The 18,676-nt window shown below is 38.3% G+C and overlaps 1 protein-coding gene across 1 annotated transcript in view; it reads right to left on the bottom strand.

Moving 5' to 3' along the window:
* The window catches only part of LOC131168649 (uncharacterized), a 57,900-nt gene that overhangs the window by 17,082 nt on the left and 22,142 nt on the right, over positions 1–18,676 (bottom strand). Inside the window, exon 3 of the mRNA XM_058128252.1 lies at positions 6,544–6,673. Coding sequence (XP_057984235.1) covers positions 6,544–6,673 — 130 coding nt within the window. The remainder of the gene's footprint in view (positions 1–6,543; positions 6,674–18,676) is intronic.

The following is an 18,676-nucleotide window of genomic DNA, read 5'->3' as shown; positions in this document are numbered from 1 at the left end:
ATCATATGCAAGTCCTTCTTTTCCCTAAACTTTTCCATCAAACTTATTAAAAGATAAATAGCTTCTATTATTGATGTCCCAGGCATAAAACCAAATTGATTTTCTAAAATCTTCGTTTTTAATCTTATTCTATGTTTAATTACCCTTTCCTATAATTTTACTGTATGACTCATAATCTTAATTCCACGACAGTTATTACAGTTTTGAATGACGCTATTGTTTTTATACAGAGGTACTAACGTACTTTTCCTCCATTCTTCTGACATTTTCTTTGTTCTTATAATATTGACTAGATTAGTTAACCAAATTATTTTTTTTATCCCCTAAACATTTCCAAACTTCAATTGGTATTTATCTGGTCCTATAGATCTCCCACTTTTCATCTTTTTTAAAGTCATCTTAACTTCAAGGACTCTAATTTTATGAATAAATCTCCTATTTTTAATCTTCTCTTCATTTGTCACTTCCAAGTTCTATATTTCATTTTGGTATTCATTGAACAACTTACCAAAGTATCTCCGCCACCTTCCTTTTATGTCTTCTTCTCTAATTAAGACATGATATTCTCGTCTTTTATATATTTTACAAAACCTAAATCTTTGCAGTTTCTTTCTCAAGCTCTAGGAAGTCTATAGACATTTATATCTCCTCCTTTTGTGTCTAGCTTAGTATATAAAGTATCATAAGCTCTACATTTAGCATCATTGACAGTATTTTTTGCATTTTTTTTCGCTTTTTTATATTATTCAAGAGGTTTCTACAATTTTGCCATATCTTATACTAATTTCTTTTTATCTCAACTACTTTTTGGACTTCCTGATCCGACCATCAACTTTCTTTACTACCCAAGTATCTTCCTTTAGACTCACCCAAAAACCTCTTTTGCTATCTTTACAATAGAATTCTCCATTTTATTCCAAACAGTATTTGCATCAACCTTATCCCCTCTTGTCCAATTACACTCTTTGCTCATTTTATTTTTGAATTTTACTATATTATCTCCCTTCAAGTTCCACCATCTAGCCCTCTTGTGTTGATTTATTCTATTCCTTCTCTTCCATTCTTTACTATGTATATCTAATTCTAAGACTCTATTTTGTGTAGCCAAACTTTCACCTGGGATAACTTTACAACCCTTACCAAATAGATGGTCCTTGTTCTTAGTTAAAAAGAAATCTATTTGATTTTTATTGTACCCACTCTTGAAAGTTATTAAGTCTTCTTCTCTTTTTATAAAGCAAGTATTCAATATAACTAAATCGTAAGACATGGCAAAATCTAAGATTGTATTACCAGACTCATTTTTATCTCCATATCCATGCCCTCCATGTATCCTCTCATACCCTATATTATCCTTCCCAAAGCGACCATTCAAATAAGCTCCTATGAATGTCTTTTCAGACATCGGGATCCCCTGTAAAATACTATCCATATTTTCCCAAAATTGTCTTTTCAAATTTTCTTTTAAGCATATTTGGGAAGCATATGCACTAATGACATATGCTATCTCTAGGCCTAAAACTAACTTGATTGTAATGATCCTATCCCTTATTCTTTTAACATCTTTTGCATTATCTTTTAGGTCACTATCTACAGTAACACCCACACGTTTTTATGTTTCTCCTTGCGAGTGTACCAAAGTTTAAATCCTAATTTTTCAATTTCTCTAGCTTTCACTCCTACCCATTTCGTCTCTTGAAGGCAGACTAAATTAATTTTCCTTCTAAACATTATTTCCACTACTTCCATACTTTTTCCCGTAAGAGTCCCTATATTCCAAGTTGCTCATCTTATCTTAGTTTCCTATATTAACTTATTAACCACCCCCTCCCTTTTATACTGACCCCGTCAATTCCCTTGATCTAGGTGATTTTGGTAAGAATTCATGATAAAAAGATTTGACAAAGTTTTATGTTGGTTGTCAGCTACCTAACACAACCCTGCTCCTTTATTCGGGCTTGGGACCGGCTATGTGTACAAAGACTTTGTGTTACACAGGCGAAGTACATGTTTGCATTTTTTTTTTTTTTTTTCACAAACTTATTTCACAAAGACAGTTTTCTAAGTTACACCCTACAACTAGTAGAAACTACTCCAGCAATACAATGCATTAAAAAAAATTTATAGCGTAAAATTTCGAGTGTGCATCCAAGCTAGACTCAAATCCACGCAATAGAACTTTTTGAAAAAATAAAAATAAAAAAAAAATAAATTTTGTTATATTCCAAGACTTGCAAATGAAAACACAAAAAAAAAATATTAAGCCTACAAATCCTAGACACAAAAATCACCACAGCTAACCAACTATTGGAAAATAATAATAATAATAATTGTAATAAGAAAAGAAATAACAAGAGAGAAGAAGATCTCACCCATGGGTGAAACTAAAAAGGAAAACTACCTTTGATGCAAGAAAAATTGAGGTTGGTGACGAGAATCAATTGAAGAATATTTAAGCAATGAGGAATTGCAAGAGTTCTTCAATCTGCCCAAATAAGAGTTGGGTTGGAAAATGAGTTTGAAGTTTTGGGTCAACCACGATTTGATTTCCTATGGCTTCGGCTGCTATATCTCGTCTCTGCCGCAAGAAATTTGATGTTGCTAATGAAAATCAATCAAATAATATTTAAGCAATGAGGGATTGCAAGAATTCTTCAATCTAAAGCAAGATTCAAAATCCAAGAATATTGAAAGAACAAGATTTCTCAACCCATAAAAACTTTATTGCTTTTTCATGATTTTAGGGTTGAAGAAACAAGAATACTTAAATTTGTTTGGGTCTTTGGGGGAAAAGAAAGGACAGAAAGGAAGCTCCTGATGTAGGAGAGATATTAGAATTTATATATATTGATAGAATTGAGAGGATTAGAAGAAGAAGAAGAAGAAGGAGAAGAAGAAGAAGAAGAAGATAAGAAGAAGAAGAAAAAGAAGAAGAAGAAGAGAAGAGAAGCAGCAGCAGCAGCAGGGAGAAAAAAAAGAACAGATAAGGGAAAGAACATAACATAACAGAACAGAACAGAGGTGAGAGGCAGAATCAGAAGAGAAAAGAGAAGGAAGGAGGAGGAGGAGGAGGAGGAGGAGGAGGAAGAAGAAGAACAGAACCTGCCAGAGCGAGAGAAAGAGAGAGATAGAGAGATCCCAAGTCCCACAAAAACAATATGAAATGAGACAGTTAATCTAGTGTTCATGTGAAGTATTAATGCATATTAGCCAAGAGAGAATTTCTGTAAATATAATCTGCATCAAATGAGAATTCTCACTTCTATTCCCATGAAATATTTTGCGAAAGTTTGCTGTGTATTGCTAGTGATTTAGTGTTTCATAAGAAAGCAAATCATAACAAAGCATTGTACATATATCAAAATACAACAGGGATAAATATTTATTAAGTCTCTAGCATAGGGCTGGAAAAGAACCAAGTTGTTCACGAACAAAGTAGAGCTTAGCTTGGTAAAAAGCTTGTTTATGTTTCCTTTAAAATAGAGTTGAGCTCAGCTTATTATACTAATGAAATTGTACAGAGATAGATGCCAAATATGCAATTCTCAATGTGCCTGTGTTTGTACTATCAGAGTGCAAGCATGGCCTTAAATTTCCACGAAATTGTTGAAATTTCCGTCGAAATTTCCGATTTCTATCACCCTCAAAATCGAAATTGCAATTGATTTCTGTTTTACATAATTTCCATCGAAATTTCAACAAATCATCCGAAATTTATCGAAATCTCGAAATTTTAGCAAAACGTGTCGAAATTTTAACTATTGAACAAAATTTCCTCAGAATTAAAATGAGAGATTTATGATCGAAGTGAAATTTCTTTCTTAATTTATTTTATTTTTTTATTGAAACAAAAGAGTATTACGAAGGCTTTTGAAATTATATGAAAAAATAAACTTACAACATTTTTTATCTAACCATTCATGTCTAAATTATCATTATTTGTATAATAAATAATATCTAAATGATTTAGGAATTTAATTTGTATTAAATGAATATGTTTAATGCACATTATCTTACAAATATGTTTGATATACAAATTATATTACAACTTGTCCACCTCATACACAACATAGATGTATTCAACTTGTACTAAAACTTATATTGTTACATTTATTATCCATTTCTAAAGTTTCATAAAAGAATTCCATGCTTTACAATTGGTTTCCATTATTTTGTCAAATTGAAATTGAAATTGAAATGGAAATCGAAATTTCCGTTGAAATTTCCAAACTTTTGGAGCTTCGAAATTTGAATCGAAATCGAAATTTAAGCCTTAAGCGCAAGGACGAGTTCTCATTTGATTCTGCGATGCACTTTTCTTGGGGGATGCAATGCATGCTGTTTTGCATTTTTAAGGAGCTGTGGGTTTGGGTGGCCTCTTTGGAGTGTTAGTATCTTCATCATTTCAGGGGTTTCAGTAATGCCAAGGGAAAGTTATCAGAAAGAAAAATAAGAGAAAGCGAAAATTCAAACCAATAAAGTCAACCAAACCTGCTGGAAATCTGAGAAAGCAATCCCCCTAAAACAACCAGAAGAAAAGGACCACAAAAAGCAAGGCCTGCACTGGTTAGCCTGATCTTTTATGGTCCTCATTTCTCTATGGTGCTCTGAATGGCTTTCTCAAAAGAGATTTCTCCAACTGATATGTACAGATATCAGAGGGCTTGGATTCATTAGTTGCTTGTATTTTGTTTTGTTTATTTTTCATTTATGTTTTTCTTCATTTAGTGGATGATGTCTTGTCCAACCTTTGAACACTTATCTTTTATCCTCTCCTAAGACAATTCTTTGTTTATCTAAGAATTGTTCACAACAAAACTCGTAAACAAGTTAACAAACAAGCTTAATCAAGCTTGATATTAGATCATTAAGATACTCATTTAGCACTTTTTATTTACATAAAGTAGCAATATTTTATCCTTTTTTATTGGAAAGATTTTATTAAGAGAAAAGAAATAATGCACAAGATGAAGGACAGAAGTCCACCTGCAAAAATTAAAAACGGACAACAAAAGGCATCGCATAAGTTAAAACTCCCCAGTCAATCTGAAGATGAATCACGTGAACTCCTGCAGAGGCACCAGCCACAGAAGACCACAGTGAAGCAAACCACCCTATTCCAAATAAAATTAAGGGGTAGAGAAGTATCACTAAAGATCCTCAAATTCCTCTACAACCAAGTACAGCACACTGTAGGAAACAAAGCACAGCCCATAAAACTCTGCAGTCCTCATGGCACCCTAACCACGAAGACTTAAACAACTCCTCTGCAGAATTTGGCCATACCCAACACTCCTCATCAATACTTAAAAGAAGATTCCACAACCTCTAGACAAAAGGGCTGTGTAGGAAAAGAAGAACAATAGTCTTGCTACTCTTGCACAAAGTTCATAACACATATCAGATGATAAAGCCTTATTAGGCCTTCTTGCTAGCAAATGATCATTGGTATTCATCCTATTGAGAATCATGCACCAAAAAATGCCTTAACTTTAAAAGGAAACTTGGCCTTTTACATAGTTTTACCAAATGAAAAGGACTATCAGTTTGGGTCTGAACAAGAAAATTACATCAGGACACAGCAGTCTCTCATCCATAGAAATGAGAACATGACATGAATCAAGAATGGAACTCAAAAGAACTGAACTAGGCTTCCTCCCTATCATTATGATTTCAAAAGAACTGAAGGTTTCAAGAGATTTTTGTGTTATACCTCGCATAAAAGTGTAAATCTTCCCAAAGCCAGGATTCTAGAATCATCCCCCAAGTCCCAGGAAATTTCTCTCATATTTATCCCACATCTATTTTATCCTTTTACATGATGCTTCCATTAAACACAATAATTATTTGTTATTTGTTCCTATTCAAATATTACATATACAAGATAACTTACGAGGAGTGAGCAACACCCTTAATTTGTGTCTATTGAAGAATTAAGCCATTAAAAAATGAGTTACTATATGGAGCGCTGAAATCTCTGATGAGGAGACTGAACAATAGCCCAACTTCAACCTCCATTAAAAGCATAGTGGTGTTACATTGGATGCTTGAGATCAAGGTTTATAAGCCGAACTCCTAGGATTTGAATTAATTATCTCACATTCTCCAGTCCTTACATTTACCACCAAATCATCACACCTGGTGGTCCAACTATATGTCAAGTAAAATGGTGGGCATGATTAGTGTTCATGCTTCAAATCATCAAACTTGAAGGAGAGTAGCCAAATAATAAGTTTTAATAATGATTGCACTATAACTCCTCCCGTAGATACAGAAACATAAGTTGATAGACACACATGAATGGAAAGCGAGATTTCTTTGTTTCTCTTCTCTGCTGTTCACCCCTTCCTCTCTTCCTCTTTTCTTTCCACTTGTATACGACAAAAACTTGACAATCTTACCCACACATATGAGTGAAATAATACACATTAAACATAAACACTTCTCAATAAAGCATTGTAAAAGAATAAAGGTATTAGAATTGCCATCATAACTGATATTATATTTTGAAAAAACTCCCATAACCAAAAACAACTGCAGTACCTGAGCCTTTTGTATGCCATCAAAAGCTTCAATTATGATTCTTCGATCCAAGCACAAACCACTCACTGATTCCACACACTTGCTATAATATTGAAGCGCGTTATCAACTTCCCCCAGCATAAGATGACAACTGAAACAGATGTCATAATTAGAAAGGTATAAATCACTTTTTAATATAGCAATCGTTAGGGGAGGGGGGGAACATAACAGAAATACAATGAAATATAGAATATTAACAAGCAGAGCCTTCAAATTTGAACAAATACAGTTAAATTCAGATGAATTACTCTAGGGATAAAAAATCTATGGTTGGGACAACAGCTTTTTTGTTGATGTAGAATGAGGACAACAATATCCTCATAACGTTCAGAGATTCCTTTAAGTTAAACCACTGAACATGCTTGAATCTGGAAACTCAAACTCTCAAAGAATGTCTGAAACATGCAATGACACTGCTCTGAAATGGTGAGAGGATCAGTTACCAAAGGGACTCTTCCCTTGACAAACATGGACAAGATTCTCAACACAGCCACAATAACTGAACTTGCAATGTGAAACTAGCCCTAGTGAATAAAAATAAACCACGCATGAGAAATTAAAAGGTGCTTCATTGCATTGTGTCACGGTCCGACTCTTTTCACACCGTTGTGAAGGGCCGTGCGGCGCTAGCTAAAGCACTCTTGCTTAACTAGCCAGCCTATCGTTTACCAACATTCATCCACAAAACACTTTCATTAACATTCATTCAGATAGCAGCAGAAATAATAATCAATTCATGAAAGCCGTGGCAACCAAGCAGTAAACATTGAAGCAAACGTAATTCATTAACAAATCCTCCGTTGACATGTTGTACTTAGCGAGGGAGGCAAGTAGGCTAAGCACGCTGACAATTGCTAGTGAGTTTTACAATGACTGATGAACACTCACCCTCCCCTAAAGAGGTTTTTATGTAATTATCATCCTGGCACTAGGAAACATCAAAGTGACCGAGGAGTCATACTGCCTTATTTGACTTACAAAGACTCTACTAGCAGAAAATAACCCTACACTAGTATTTACATTATGGAAACCCATCCCAAGCACACGAGATAAGTGGTCACAGGCAAGCATAATGCCCTGAACAAGCTTAGCTCGTGACATTCTCCCCCACTTATGCGGTCGACGTCCTCGTAGACTTTTGGCGGTAGGTACACTTCAACTTTGTCCACGAATGGCTTCAAATCTTCTGCAGAAATCCAGCTGATTTCTTTGTCATGAAGGCACTTCCACTTCACAAGGAACTTCTGCCGCTTCTTCCTTGAGGATATGAACTTTCTGTCTGCAAGGATCTCTTCAACATCATGTCTATTAAGTTGCATTGTCTTCAACTCTGCGCTGTTTGACTGACTTCTGCTCAGGTTGTTGTGTTGGCGTTGAATGGCTTGAGGCAGCTAACATGAAATTGCGGTCTTCTCTCCTGATCTGCCCACTTCTTCATCTGCTTAGAAGCTTTCTCTAGATAGGCTTGGGCAAAGTCTGCATTCTGTCTCCCTTCACTGGTGAAGATGTACGCCCTAGGACTCTTTCGTTTGTACGGCTCGGCCACTGTGTGAGGTAACAGCGGCAGCTGGCCTGTAACAAGCTCAAAAGGGCTCTTGTTGGTTGTTGAGCGCCTTTGGGCGTTGCCACAGAACGGAGCCACATCAAGTAGTTGTACGCCATTCTTCTGGTCGTCGTTGACACAATGGCACAAGTACTCATCTAGTAGCTCTTTGAATCTCTTCATCTGTCTGTCTGTCTGTCGATGATAACTCGAAGAGATGTCAAGGTGTGACCTGAATATCCTGAAAAACTCTGTTAAGAAGTTGTGAGTGAACATTAAATCCTGGTCACAAATAATAACTTGGGGAACACCCCAACGTTTCACAATAGTCACAAGGAACAATTGTGTCGTCTCCTCTGCCAAACAGTACTTTGGTGCGGCCATGAAAGTATCATACTTCTTCCGCTCCCCCTTGTCTTGTTGGCAAGTGAGACAAGTTTTGGTATAATCAACCACATCATCTCGCGTGTGCGGCCAATAATACCTCCCCAGTAGTTCTGTCATTGGAGTCATTCTCCACGAATACCCCTTAACGAACTTCCGGTAGTATTCAGTAAGGCCAAGAAAGGAACGCAACTCCTTCACTCTCGTGGGGATCTTCCGTTTTTGAATCATCCTTACCTTCTCCATACCCCTCCGGATACGACCTTGTTCAATGACTTGACCAAGGAATTTGTTGCACCGCCGAGCGAAAGAGAAATTCTCCTTCTTCACATTCAGACTGTTTCTCTTCAGCCTGTTGAACACCTTCCGTAGATGCTCTTCATGTTTCCTCTGAAACGACACCGATGCTCCCAACGGTGTTTTGGAAGGGCAAACACATCCCGCTTCCACTTCATCAAGTTGCTTCCCCAACTCTACTGTCTCTCAAGGCGCAATCCGACATGGCCCTTTAGTAGGTGGTTTCACTCTTGATAACAACTCAATCTCATCCTCCACAGTCCGTCGTGAAGGCAAATTGTGAGGTAGCTTATCCGGCAACACCTCCTTATACTCATCCAACACCGCTTGGATGGTCGTAGGCTCCAACTCTTGGCCTACTTCTTTGTCTACGACCACCATGGCTAGACGTGTTTGCTCACCCTGACCCAATCCTTCATTGAGTTGTATGGCTGAAAGGGACTTCCCGTTGTCTCCTTTCGTTGCAACGACTTGCACCATGCACGAGTGATCTCCCATCAGACACAGGGAACCAACCGAAGGCATCAGCACTGCCCTCGTCCCCATTAGGAACTCCATTCCTAGAATGACCGGATAGTCATCCAATGGCACCACTGTGAAATTCGCATGACCTTCCCACTGTCCAAGCTTTATAGCCACTTGCTTGGCTACTCCCAGAGTAGGCTGGGCTACAGAGTTAACTACTTTCATGCGTCCTGTATCCTTCTCTAAGGATAAGTTGAGTTTCCCTGCTTCCAACTGCGAAACAAAATTATGAGTAGCTCCCGTATCCACCATAGTGCGAGTACTCTTCCCATTTATCCTCAAGTCCACAAACATTAACCCTTTTGCTCGTGTAACTTTCGGTGTTTTTGCCTGCTTTTCCAATGCGTTTACCAACCGCACTGAACCCACCCTCGGGGCATCATCCTCTTCCCCATCGTCTTCCACTGCCTGTTCTACAATGGAAGCCTGTTAAGGCATTAAGTGATGCTTTGTGAGGGCACTCAAAAACTTTATGAGGACCTCGACACAAGAAACACTCAATTTTACTCTTCCCCTTTCCATTGGGTGTGTTGAACCCTTGAGACGACGAAGCTTCCTGTGAGGTTGATGATTTAGAGTCGGCTCCCCCACTCTTGGGTTTGCCATTCTTGAAAAACTTTCCACTGTTTCCCTTTACGCCAAACTGTTTGGACGAAGCGGTATCATCACCAGCGTAGTCAGTCAAGCGCTCTGCAACCGTTTGTGCAGTTGACAAGTCTTGAACCCTTTGCCTATGAAGTTCAGTTCTTGCCCACGGTTTCATCCCCTCTAGAAAATAGAACAACTTGTCCTTCTCCGACATATCCTGAATATCCAACATTAAAGCAGAAAATTGTTTCACAGATTCACTGATTGACCTCGTATGCTTGAGATCTCTCAGTTTTCTCCTTGCATTATACTCAACGTTCTCAGGAAAGAATTGGGCCTTGAGCTCTCTCCTCAAGTCTGCCCAACTATCAATTACACAGTTTCCATTTTCAATTTCTCTGTACTTGGTACGCCACCACAGTTTGGCATCACCAACCAAGTACATGGTCGCAGTATCCACCTTTGCCTATTCTGAGGCCATCCTCACAACGTGAAAGTACTGCTCCACATCAAACAAGAAGTTCTCTAACTCCTTGGCATCTTGGGCACCCCCATACGTCCTCGGTTCTGGCACCTTGGTTTTGCTAACTCCCAGAGTGTTGGAGTTCCCCATAGCAAGAACCATCACATTCATCTTTGCATCCAGATCTGCAATCCAAGCCTGCAAAGCTTCCACTGTGTGGCGAAAGTCCTTTGACAAGTTGCCTAGCAAACTTGTTTGATGTTTTTGTGATCCCATCACCTCATCAACAAGTTCTCTCATCTGGGCCACCTCCGCGGCCATAGTGTTGGTTGTTGTCTCAACCTCTGCTTCCAGCACGCTGATCCTCTCAGCAGTGTTTGGTGCCATGGTCACTTACCAAAGCTTCCCAAATCCAACAACGAAGGCAATCGAATTCACGTAGCAACTCAACCTTGGGCTCTCACCAAGTGTCACCAACTTGGCTCTGATACCAAATGTCAAGGTCCGACTCTTTTCACACCGTTGTGAAGGGGCGTGCGGCGCTAGCTAAAGCACTCTTGCTTAACTAGCCAGCCTATCGTTTACCAACATTCATCCACAAAACACTTTCATTAACATTCATTCAGATAGCAGCAGAAATAATAATCAATTCATGAAAGCCGTGGCAACCAAGCAGTAAACATTGAAGCAAACGTAATTCATTAACAAATCCTCCGTTGACATGTTGTACTTAGCGAGGGAGGCAAGTAGGCTAAGCACGCTGACAATTGCTAGTGAGTTTTACAATGACTGATGAACACTCACCCTCCCCTAAAGAGGTTTTTATGTAATTATCATCCTGGCACTAGGAAACATCAAAGTGACCGAGGAGTCATACTACCTTATTTGGCTTACAAAGACTCTACTAGCAGAAAATAACCCTACACTAGTATTTACATGATGGAAACTCATCCCAAGCACACGAGATAAGTGGTCACAGGCAAGCATAATGCCCTGAACAAGCTTAGCTCGTGACACATTGTAATGATATTACCAAGTCCAAGTCTGAAGGATCTATGCTGATTCTACATGTTTTTTTTTTTTTGTTATTCATGAATCATTGATTCTAATAACCACACTAGTCCATACATTCTATTCTATTATATTTAGATAAAATATAAATACATCTAAATATTAAACATAAAAATGTAGGGAAAAAGGAAAAGCATAAAAATAGGAAACAGAATAATAGTAATATCAAGGATCCTTTAAAATAGTGATTTATCGAGCAAGACAAAATAGTGAGTTAAAACTTAAAACTCAACTCCATTTTACCTAGATCCCATCTTCATTAGTTCAACCATTTTTAAAGATATTTTAATTAAAAAATTGATTAAAGAGAGAGAAGAAAACAAGGGGGAGGAGTGAGGACAAGGCATCCTCCTAAAAAACTGAAAGGGAGGATGGAGCACCCTCCAAGAAGCATAAACAAAAATTACATCAAAGCAGCTCTCTGATAGTACTGCAAAACACCCAAAGATATACTAGAAGCACCAAAAGAGCTTGCCCAAAAAAAATGCTAGAAACACAAACTTATCCTGAAAATCCTTTCATTTCTCTTTATTCTTAGCACCCAAAGAATACTGCAGCAAGCACACCTCCACAAAATCCTTTGCTTCTTACCTCTCCCAAATCCATGAACCTCTAATCTCATAAACCCTTCGACATCCCCCATGCAAACCCATACTACACCAAAAAAATCAACAAATTATTCAAAAGCAGCCTACTAACTTTGCAATGAAGAAAGATGTGTGAAGTTTTAACTTGTGAGGACTTGCACATAATGCACATGTGCAGACTACAGGCCTTGTAAGGTCTGCTCACCTACAACAAATCATTGGTATTAATTTTATTAATCAAAGTCCATGTGAAAACCTTAACTTCACAAGGAATCTTTGCACGCCAAGTAATTCTGTCTAGAGAAAAAGTAGAAGAGGTATCTTTCAACAAATGCATCGAAAAGGATTTACAAGAAAAATGTTGAGAAACTCCAATGGATGAGCTAACTCCACTTTCTTATCATTGAAATTCCATGAAAAAATACCAAAAACAAACCTCCGTCCAATGAATAGAACAAAGAAACAATGGTATTATGAAGATAGAAAAACTTGTGCAGCCAAAGAAACCCAAATGTCCTCCTAGAGCTTGCATGTGTAGCACTAGCCCCTCCGGCATCCAACTCATTCAAATGAAGACTGTACAACTCCTAATAACCTTGGGCCATAAGGAGTTAAGTTCCAAAAGGAACCTCCATTTACCTACCAAGAAAATGTTTTTAGACACCAACCTTAGCTTTAGGCTAACTAACGACCTCCCAAGAGTCCCAACTAACAAAATTATCTCTATTCCCATCAACAATTCCAGACCATAAGAAAATCCCAATATAGCTATAGGAATCTAAAACAAAGACATAAAATAAAGAGGAATACTAAAGGACAAGAAGAGGTAAGTGTAATATGCCCCTACAAAGATATAAGATCTCTTCCAATCCACCAACCCTCATGCTTAATGGATTCCACAAACAACCTAGTATAACCAAGCCAACTTCCTATAATAAGCTAGTATTCTACTAAAATACTAGCCCTCTATCAAGATTGATCCCTGTTACCCTATAATAAGCCATATTGATCTTCAAACAAACACCACCTCTAAAATCTTCAACAATAAAGGAACCTTCTGAAACTTGCTAGGCTAAACTTCCAATAAAAATATGGTATCATCAACAAATTGTAAATGGGGGACACTCTACACCCCCCCAAAAAAAATCTAGGCATGCATAGTTTTTCTACTTAATGCATCAATTCCATCAATTCCTATTATAGAGAGAGAGAGAGAGAGAGAGAGAGAGAGAGAGAGAGAGAGAGAGAGAGATTGTGAATCACCTTGAGTGAGCCTCCTTTGTCACAATGAACCAAGCTTTTGGCTTGCCATTTACAATTACAAAGAAAACAATGAGATACAACCCCTTATCCACTTCATCAATTCCCAAACCCCTTCCTCTCCTCAACCTTATCTAAAAAACCCCAAACCCTATCATAAGCCTTTTCCAAATCTAGTTTGAAGACAATACCTCTGTTACCCATCCTAACATCTTCAACAACCTCATTTAGTAGCCAAAGTAGCATCCAAAATCAGCCTACCCATAAAAAAGCACTCTATGACATAAATCTTGTCTCAATCTACCTCAGGTAAAATCTTATAAAGACTAGTAACCAAGCTAAATGGCCTATTATCCTTGATGGCTTGATCATAAGTGAGGGCCACTTATTCGGGGCAAGTGCTACAAAAGCATAATTTACATTCTTCCCCATTACACCATTGTTATAAATTTGATGACAATACCTGGTAATACCATCCTTAAAAACCTCTCAATTACTATGAAAAAATTCCATGATGAAACCATATGGGCTGGGTAGTAGTATATCTATACCAAATATTGTTGCCCTTACCTCACCCTTCTCACAAGGCTGCTCTAACCAACAAGATTTCTCCTCAGTGTGAGGACATCAATCCACCACCTCAATCAGGGGTCTAAAATGAGATTCACCAATATATAAATCCTCTAAAAATGCAATATTCTACAATTTTTGCTTTATCACACACCAATTCTCCGATCTAGCTCTAACAACTTAGTAAACTTTCTTCTTCAACATGTAGCAACTCTATAAAGCACAAATGAGTGTTGCAACCACCTTCCCTTGTCCACCTTACTTGGAATTTTTGCCTAAGACTTAAATCCCCTGTCAACAAAGCCTCTTCTATGTGATTTTCAGAGATACCTAACTCTAGTATCATCTTCTAAAGATCCACTTGCCTCTAACTAATCAAAATTACTCACAAATGGCATTTCATTTTTCCTCTCTAATGTCCCAAAAAAACTCATTATTTTAATCCTTCAATAAACCTCAACTTACTAAAAAATTTAACTCTCCAAAGCCTACTATATCTAAAAGTCCACCCATCACTCTATGCCCCTTCAAGTGAATGATGGTTTAACTGCCTAGGAAAAGAAAATGATGAGTTAACAAGTTTTCAAACTGAAGAGTAGGCCCCCACTTAACTCAAGTGAATTCCAAAATGATCTAGAAAAGGATTAGAGAGAAAATTTCAATGTAGAATTTCCCCGAACTACATTAGGAAAGCTATCCTCCCATTCATTTGTAAAGAGAAATCCATCAATACAAGAAGAAAACAAACGTTTTCCTTAGAAATACAAAGTAAACCTGGAAGAGTATATCCCAAATCACAATAGGGAAATAGACCTTCCTCAAGGTAGTAGTCACAAAAAAGCGAGGAATAACTACATAACCTATACAAACCTAACAATTTCTAGCCCTTTATAAACCTTCACAATAAAAAGTAGTAAACCCCAACAATCCCCAGTACGAGTAAGATCTAAAAAAATTAAAATAGAAAAAGAATCACATACACTTCCACACGACTAGGCATGCTCCTTGAATATGTTTTAAACTAAAAAGTCATCTGCCTCATTCCATTTAGACTACTTGGTTAAAAGTACGTCATGACAATCACCTTTTTAATCCCACATCTTACACATACTTCATAAGCAGCGAACATTCCAAGTTGGTATCCACATAATGAACCAAACTTTGAGGCTTCCCTCCTCCCCTCTACGCCCTTCATGATTCACAAATGATGAAAGCCAATTTAACTTCCTATGTAATATTCTTTCCTTCTTGCTCTCCAGCTTAGACTCCTTCCCAACCCTAATTTCAAAATTTTCAACTTTGGTAGCCTAATACTTATAGCATTTAAGATATTGTGCGTGCCGGTTGTCTTTCTTGTTCTCCAGTAGATTTACAGTCAGTCTTCCCTATTAGCACCATTCCCCCGTGTAACAAGGGGTTTTAGATTCAGTGCTGCTCAACAAAGGGAAAGGTAAACTACCAGAAGGTAACTCTGCATCTCTGCCCTACAAGACTCCTTCCAGAATCAGATAATTGAAGAGCATTTCCAAAACTCCAAGGAATGGTGCTATGGACAAAAGAAGGGGGAACAGTTGTCTCAGACACCTGAAGATAAAGAAATAAAGAAAAATTATTGCTACTGAATCTCCCTTCCTCCAAAGACAAAGACCCAATATTTGAAATCCTCTTAGCCCCAAACATGCAAGGCAACACATGATGGTTGGTGGTCATGGAAAGGAAGTCTTTCAACCTGGTATTCAATGAAAAGAAAAAAAATCCAATCTTAAAGTCACCGAATACCAAAGGGGCACAAGGGTTTCCATCTTCATGCAAGTGGACAAGGTGGATAGTTTTCGCACCTTATAGGCTGACTTCAAGGCCAGCAACAAGCCACTTTCTGGGTTCAGAAGAGGAAAGGGAAGAAAATCATAATGCTCCAACACAAAAGGAACAGATTCAGCAGGTTTATTGCACTGAAGGAGATTAACTTGGGTGGACAGAGGTATATTGCCTTTCCTAAAGGCTTCAACTCCAAGGGTGGGTTTAAAATCTAAATCACAGCAGAAGAACTGGGTTGAAGAATCACTTCTAACCCCAAAAGGAAAGCTCATGAGCCTGCTTTTCAGTAGTGTTCGTTGCCTCGCCCCCTACTGTAATGATGAAGGTGTTTTCACCTCATAGAGGAACCAAGAGCCAAAACCACATGGACACAGTGCATTTCTACCCTCACCGCGACCACTGCATGACAAGTCACTCTTGGACTACAACCCAGTGGGCACGCAATCACCAAACTTTGAGGAAATCAGATGCCTTGACAGCAATAGCGATCAGTTCAAGGATCAGGTCTCTCACTGAGTTCTCCAGAAGCTTAAAAAGGTAAGCAGAGACATTGGATTCTTGTTTGACAGTTTTAAGGATAAAGCTGTGAACCTCTTTGAGGCAATAGATTTTTTTTTTTTTAAAAAAAAAGTAGAAAAGAAGACAAACAAAACCATAAGAAGAAAGTGAGTAACAGTAAGAAGGGAAAAAAAATAAAGCAGGAGATGGAAGAGGTTGGAATTTTCAGAAAATTTTGACAAAAATGGGAGATTTTCGGATCCTGAGTAAGCTAGTTGCTGCAGTGGTTGTTTGCTGGATTTACAACACTAGACTTAATTCTTGGAATTTTAGGGGTCTTGATCATAAATCTAAATGCCTGTTTTAAAGTAATTTTTAAAATAGTGGAATGGGGAAGCAATCAGCCTGCAAGAAACCAAGGTAGAAACTCTTGACAATAACCTCATCACCAGCATTTGGGGATACAGTAATTGCAGCTGCATTTACCTCAGGGCTAATGGCAATGCTGGAGGACTCTTGGTTATTTGGAAGGAAGTTGCAATTGATTTAGTGGATCAAACAATTGGAGCCTTCTCTATGTCCTATCTCTTCTCAAACAACAACTTTTTCTCTTTACTTGTGTTTATGGACCAGGCAAAGAAGCTTCCAGACATTTATTTTGGAATGAAAATACTGAAGCTAAAACAAAATGGGATGCCCCTTGGATTATTCGAGGGGGACTTTAACATGATGCTTTTCCCTCATGAAAAAAAAGGAGCTACGGAGAAGGCCAGCAAGAAATAGTTTTGGAGCTTCCTTTTTTATTGACCTCCCACTCACTGGAGCCTCTTTTACTTCGTCCAACAGAAGAGAGACCCCTTCTTTCTAGAGAATTGACAGGTTTTTAATCTAAAGGGATGGGAGGAACACTTTACCAAGCTCACTGAAAAGCTCCTCCCTAGGCCTACCTATGACCATTTCCCCATTTTGCAGGACACCAGGGGAGGAAACTGGGGACCAACTCCTTCCTGCATTGAAAACATGTGGCTCAAGCAAGGAGGTTTCGCAAAGCTTATCAAGGAGTGGTAGCCTACTCTCCGTTTTGAAGGCTTCGCAAGCTTTATAACCACTTCCAATTTGAAAAAGATTGAAGGAAAACTTAATGGGGGGATAAAAACACCTTCAGAAATACCCATGTGAAGAAAGATGCCATCTGGAGGAAAATTCAGGAACTTGACATATAAGAAATTTCTCAATTCTCAAGTCCTCAATGATGAAGACAAAACAAGAAGGATCCTATTTAAGATAAGACCTCTAGGTTCATAAATGTGGAAAAAATTGCTTGGAGACAAAAACTTAAGGCGCTATGGCTTAGGAAGGGGGACTGTAACACCAAATTCTTCCATAGTAATGCCAATGCTTACAACACCTTGAACAGCATACTAATTAATGGGGACTTTAGAAGGTGGGAACAAGACATCAAAGAAGGCATTTGCAAATTCTACAAAACACTTACTTTGAGCCATCTACTTGGAGACTGCAGGATGAGAGGATCAGTTTCAGAGGAATCTGCACCTCTACAGCTCTGTGGCTTAAAAATCCTTCTAGTAAGGAAGAAATCATTTGTGCTCTGGAAGATTGTAATGCGGACAAAGCTCCAAGTCCATGGCCGACCACACTTAGTGGGACTAAGGCTTGGTTTTGTTGTTGTACATTGGGATGTTTTTTGATGAGGTTCATTCTTCAGGCAGATTTGTGGACAACATGAATTCTACCTGTGTTATGTTGGGGCTGCTAACATCAAGGATTTCCACCCTATTATCCCAATGGCAAGCATTTATAAAATCATTGCCAAAATACTAGCGGAGAGGTTCAAAAAAGCAATACTGGAAGTCACTGTACAGTATCAGCATCCTTTTGTACCTGGAAGACAGATTATGGATGCTGCCCTTATTGCTAATGAGGCGGTGGATGCCTATCCGAAGAAGTAGAAAAGGGGAATAGTGTGCAAACTGGGCATAAAAAAGCATTTGATCATGTCACCTAGAACTTCCTTCTCCATGCCCTCGGGAAAATAGGCTTTGATGAGCTATGGTGTAGCTGGATTGGTCAATGCATCAAAACCCCAAGCCTCTCAGTGCTCATAAATGGCCGCCCTTCTTATTTCTTTTGCTCCTCTAGAGGCTTGAGACAAGGAGATCCCTTGTCCCCTTCTCTGTTTATTTTGGTTCTGGAGGTGCTTAGCCTCATGCTGATGAAAGCTACTGAAGGAGGAATCTTTAGAGATCTCAAGGTGGGCAAAAGTGAAGGACTTACAGAAGTTTCTCATCTTCTTTCGCAGATGATAGTATCATATTTTGTGAAGATGACCCCCTTTGTATTCTCAACCACCAATGCATTTTGTTTTTTTGTTTTTTTCTTTTTTTTTGAGAGGGGGGGGGGGGGGGGGCGCACTTCCTTGCTGGTCTTCTGGGTTGCAAGATGGGAACCTTTGCCGTTAATTACCTCGGT

The sequence above is a fragment of the Malania oleifera genome, chromosome 11 (assembly GCF_029873635.1).
Source record: "Malania oleifera isolate guangnan ecotype guangnan chromosome 11, ASM2987363v1, whole genome shotgun sequence".
Classification (NCBI taxonomy): Eukaryota; Viridiplantae; Streptophyta; class Magnoliopsida; order Santalales; family Ximeniaceae; genus Malania; species Malania oleifera.
This window is presented reverse-complemented; position numbering and strand designations above follow the sequence as displayed.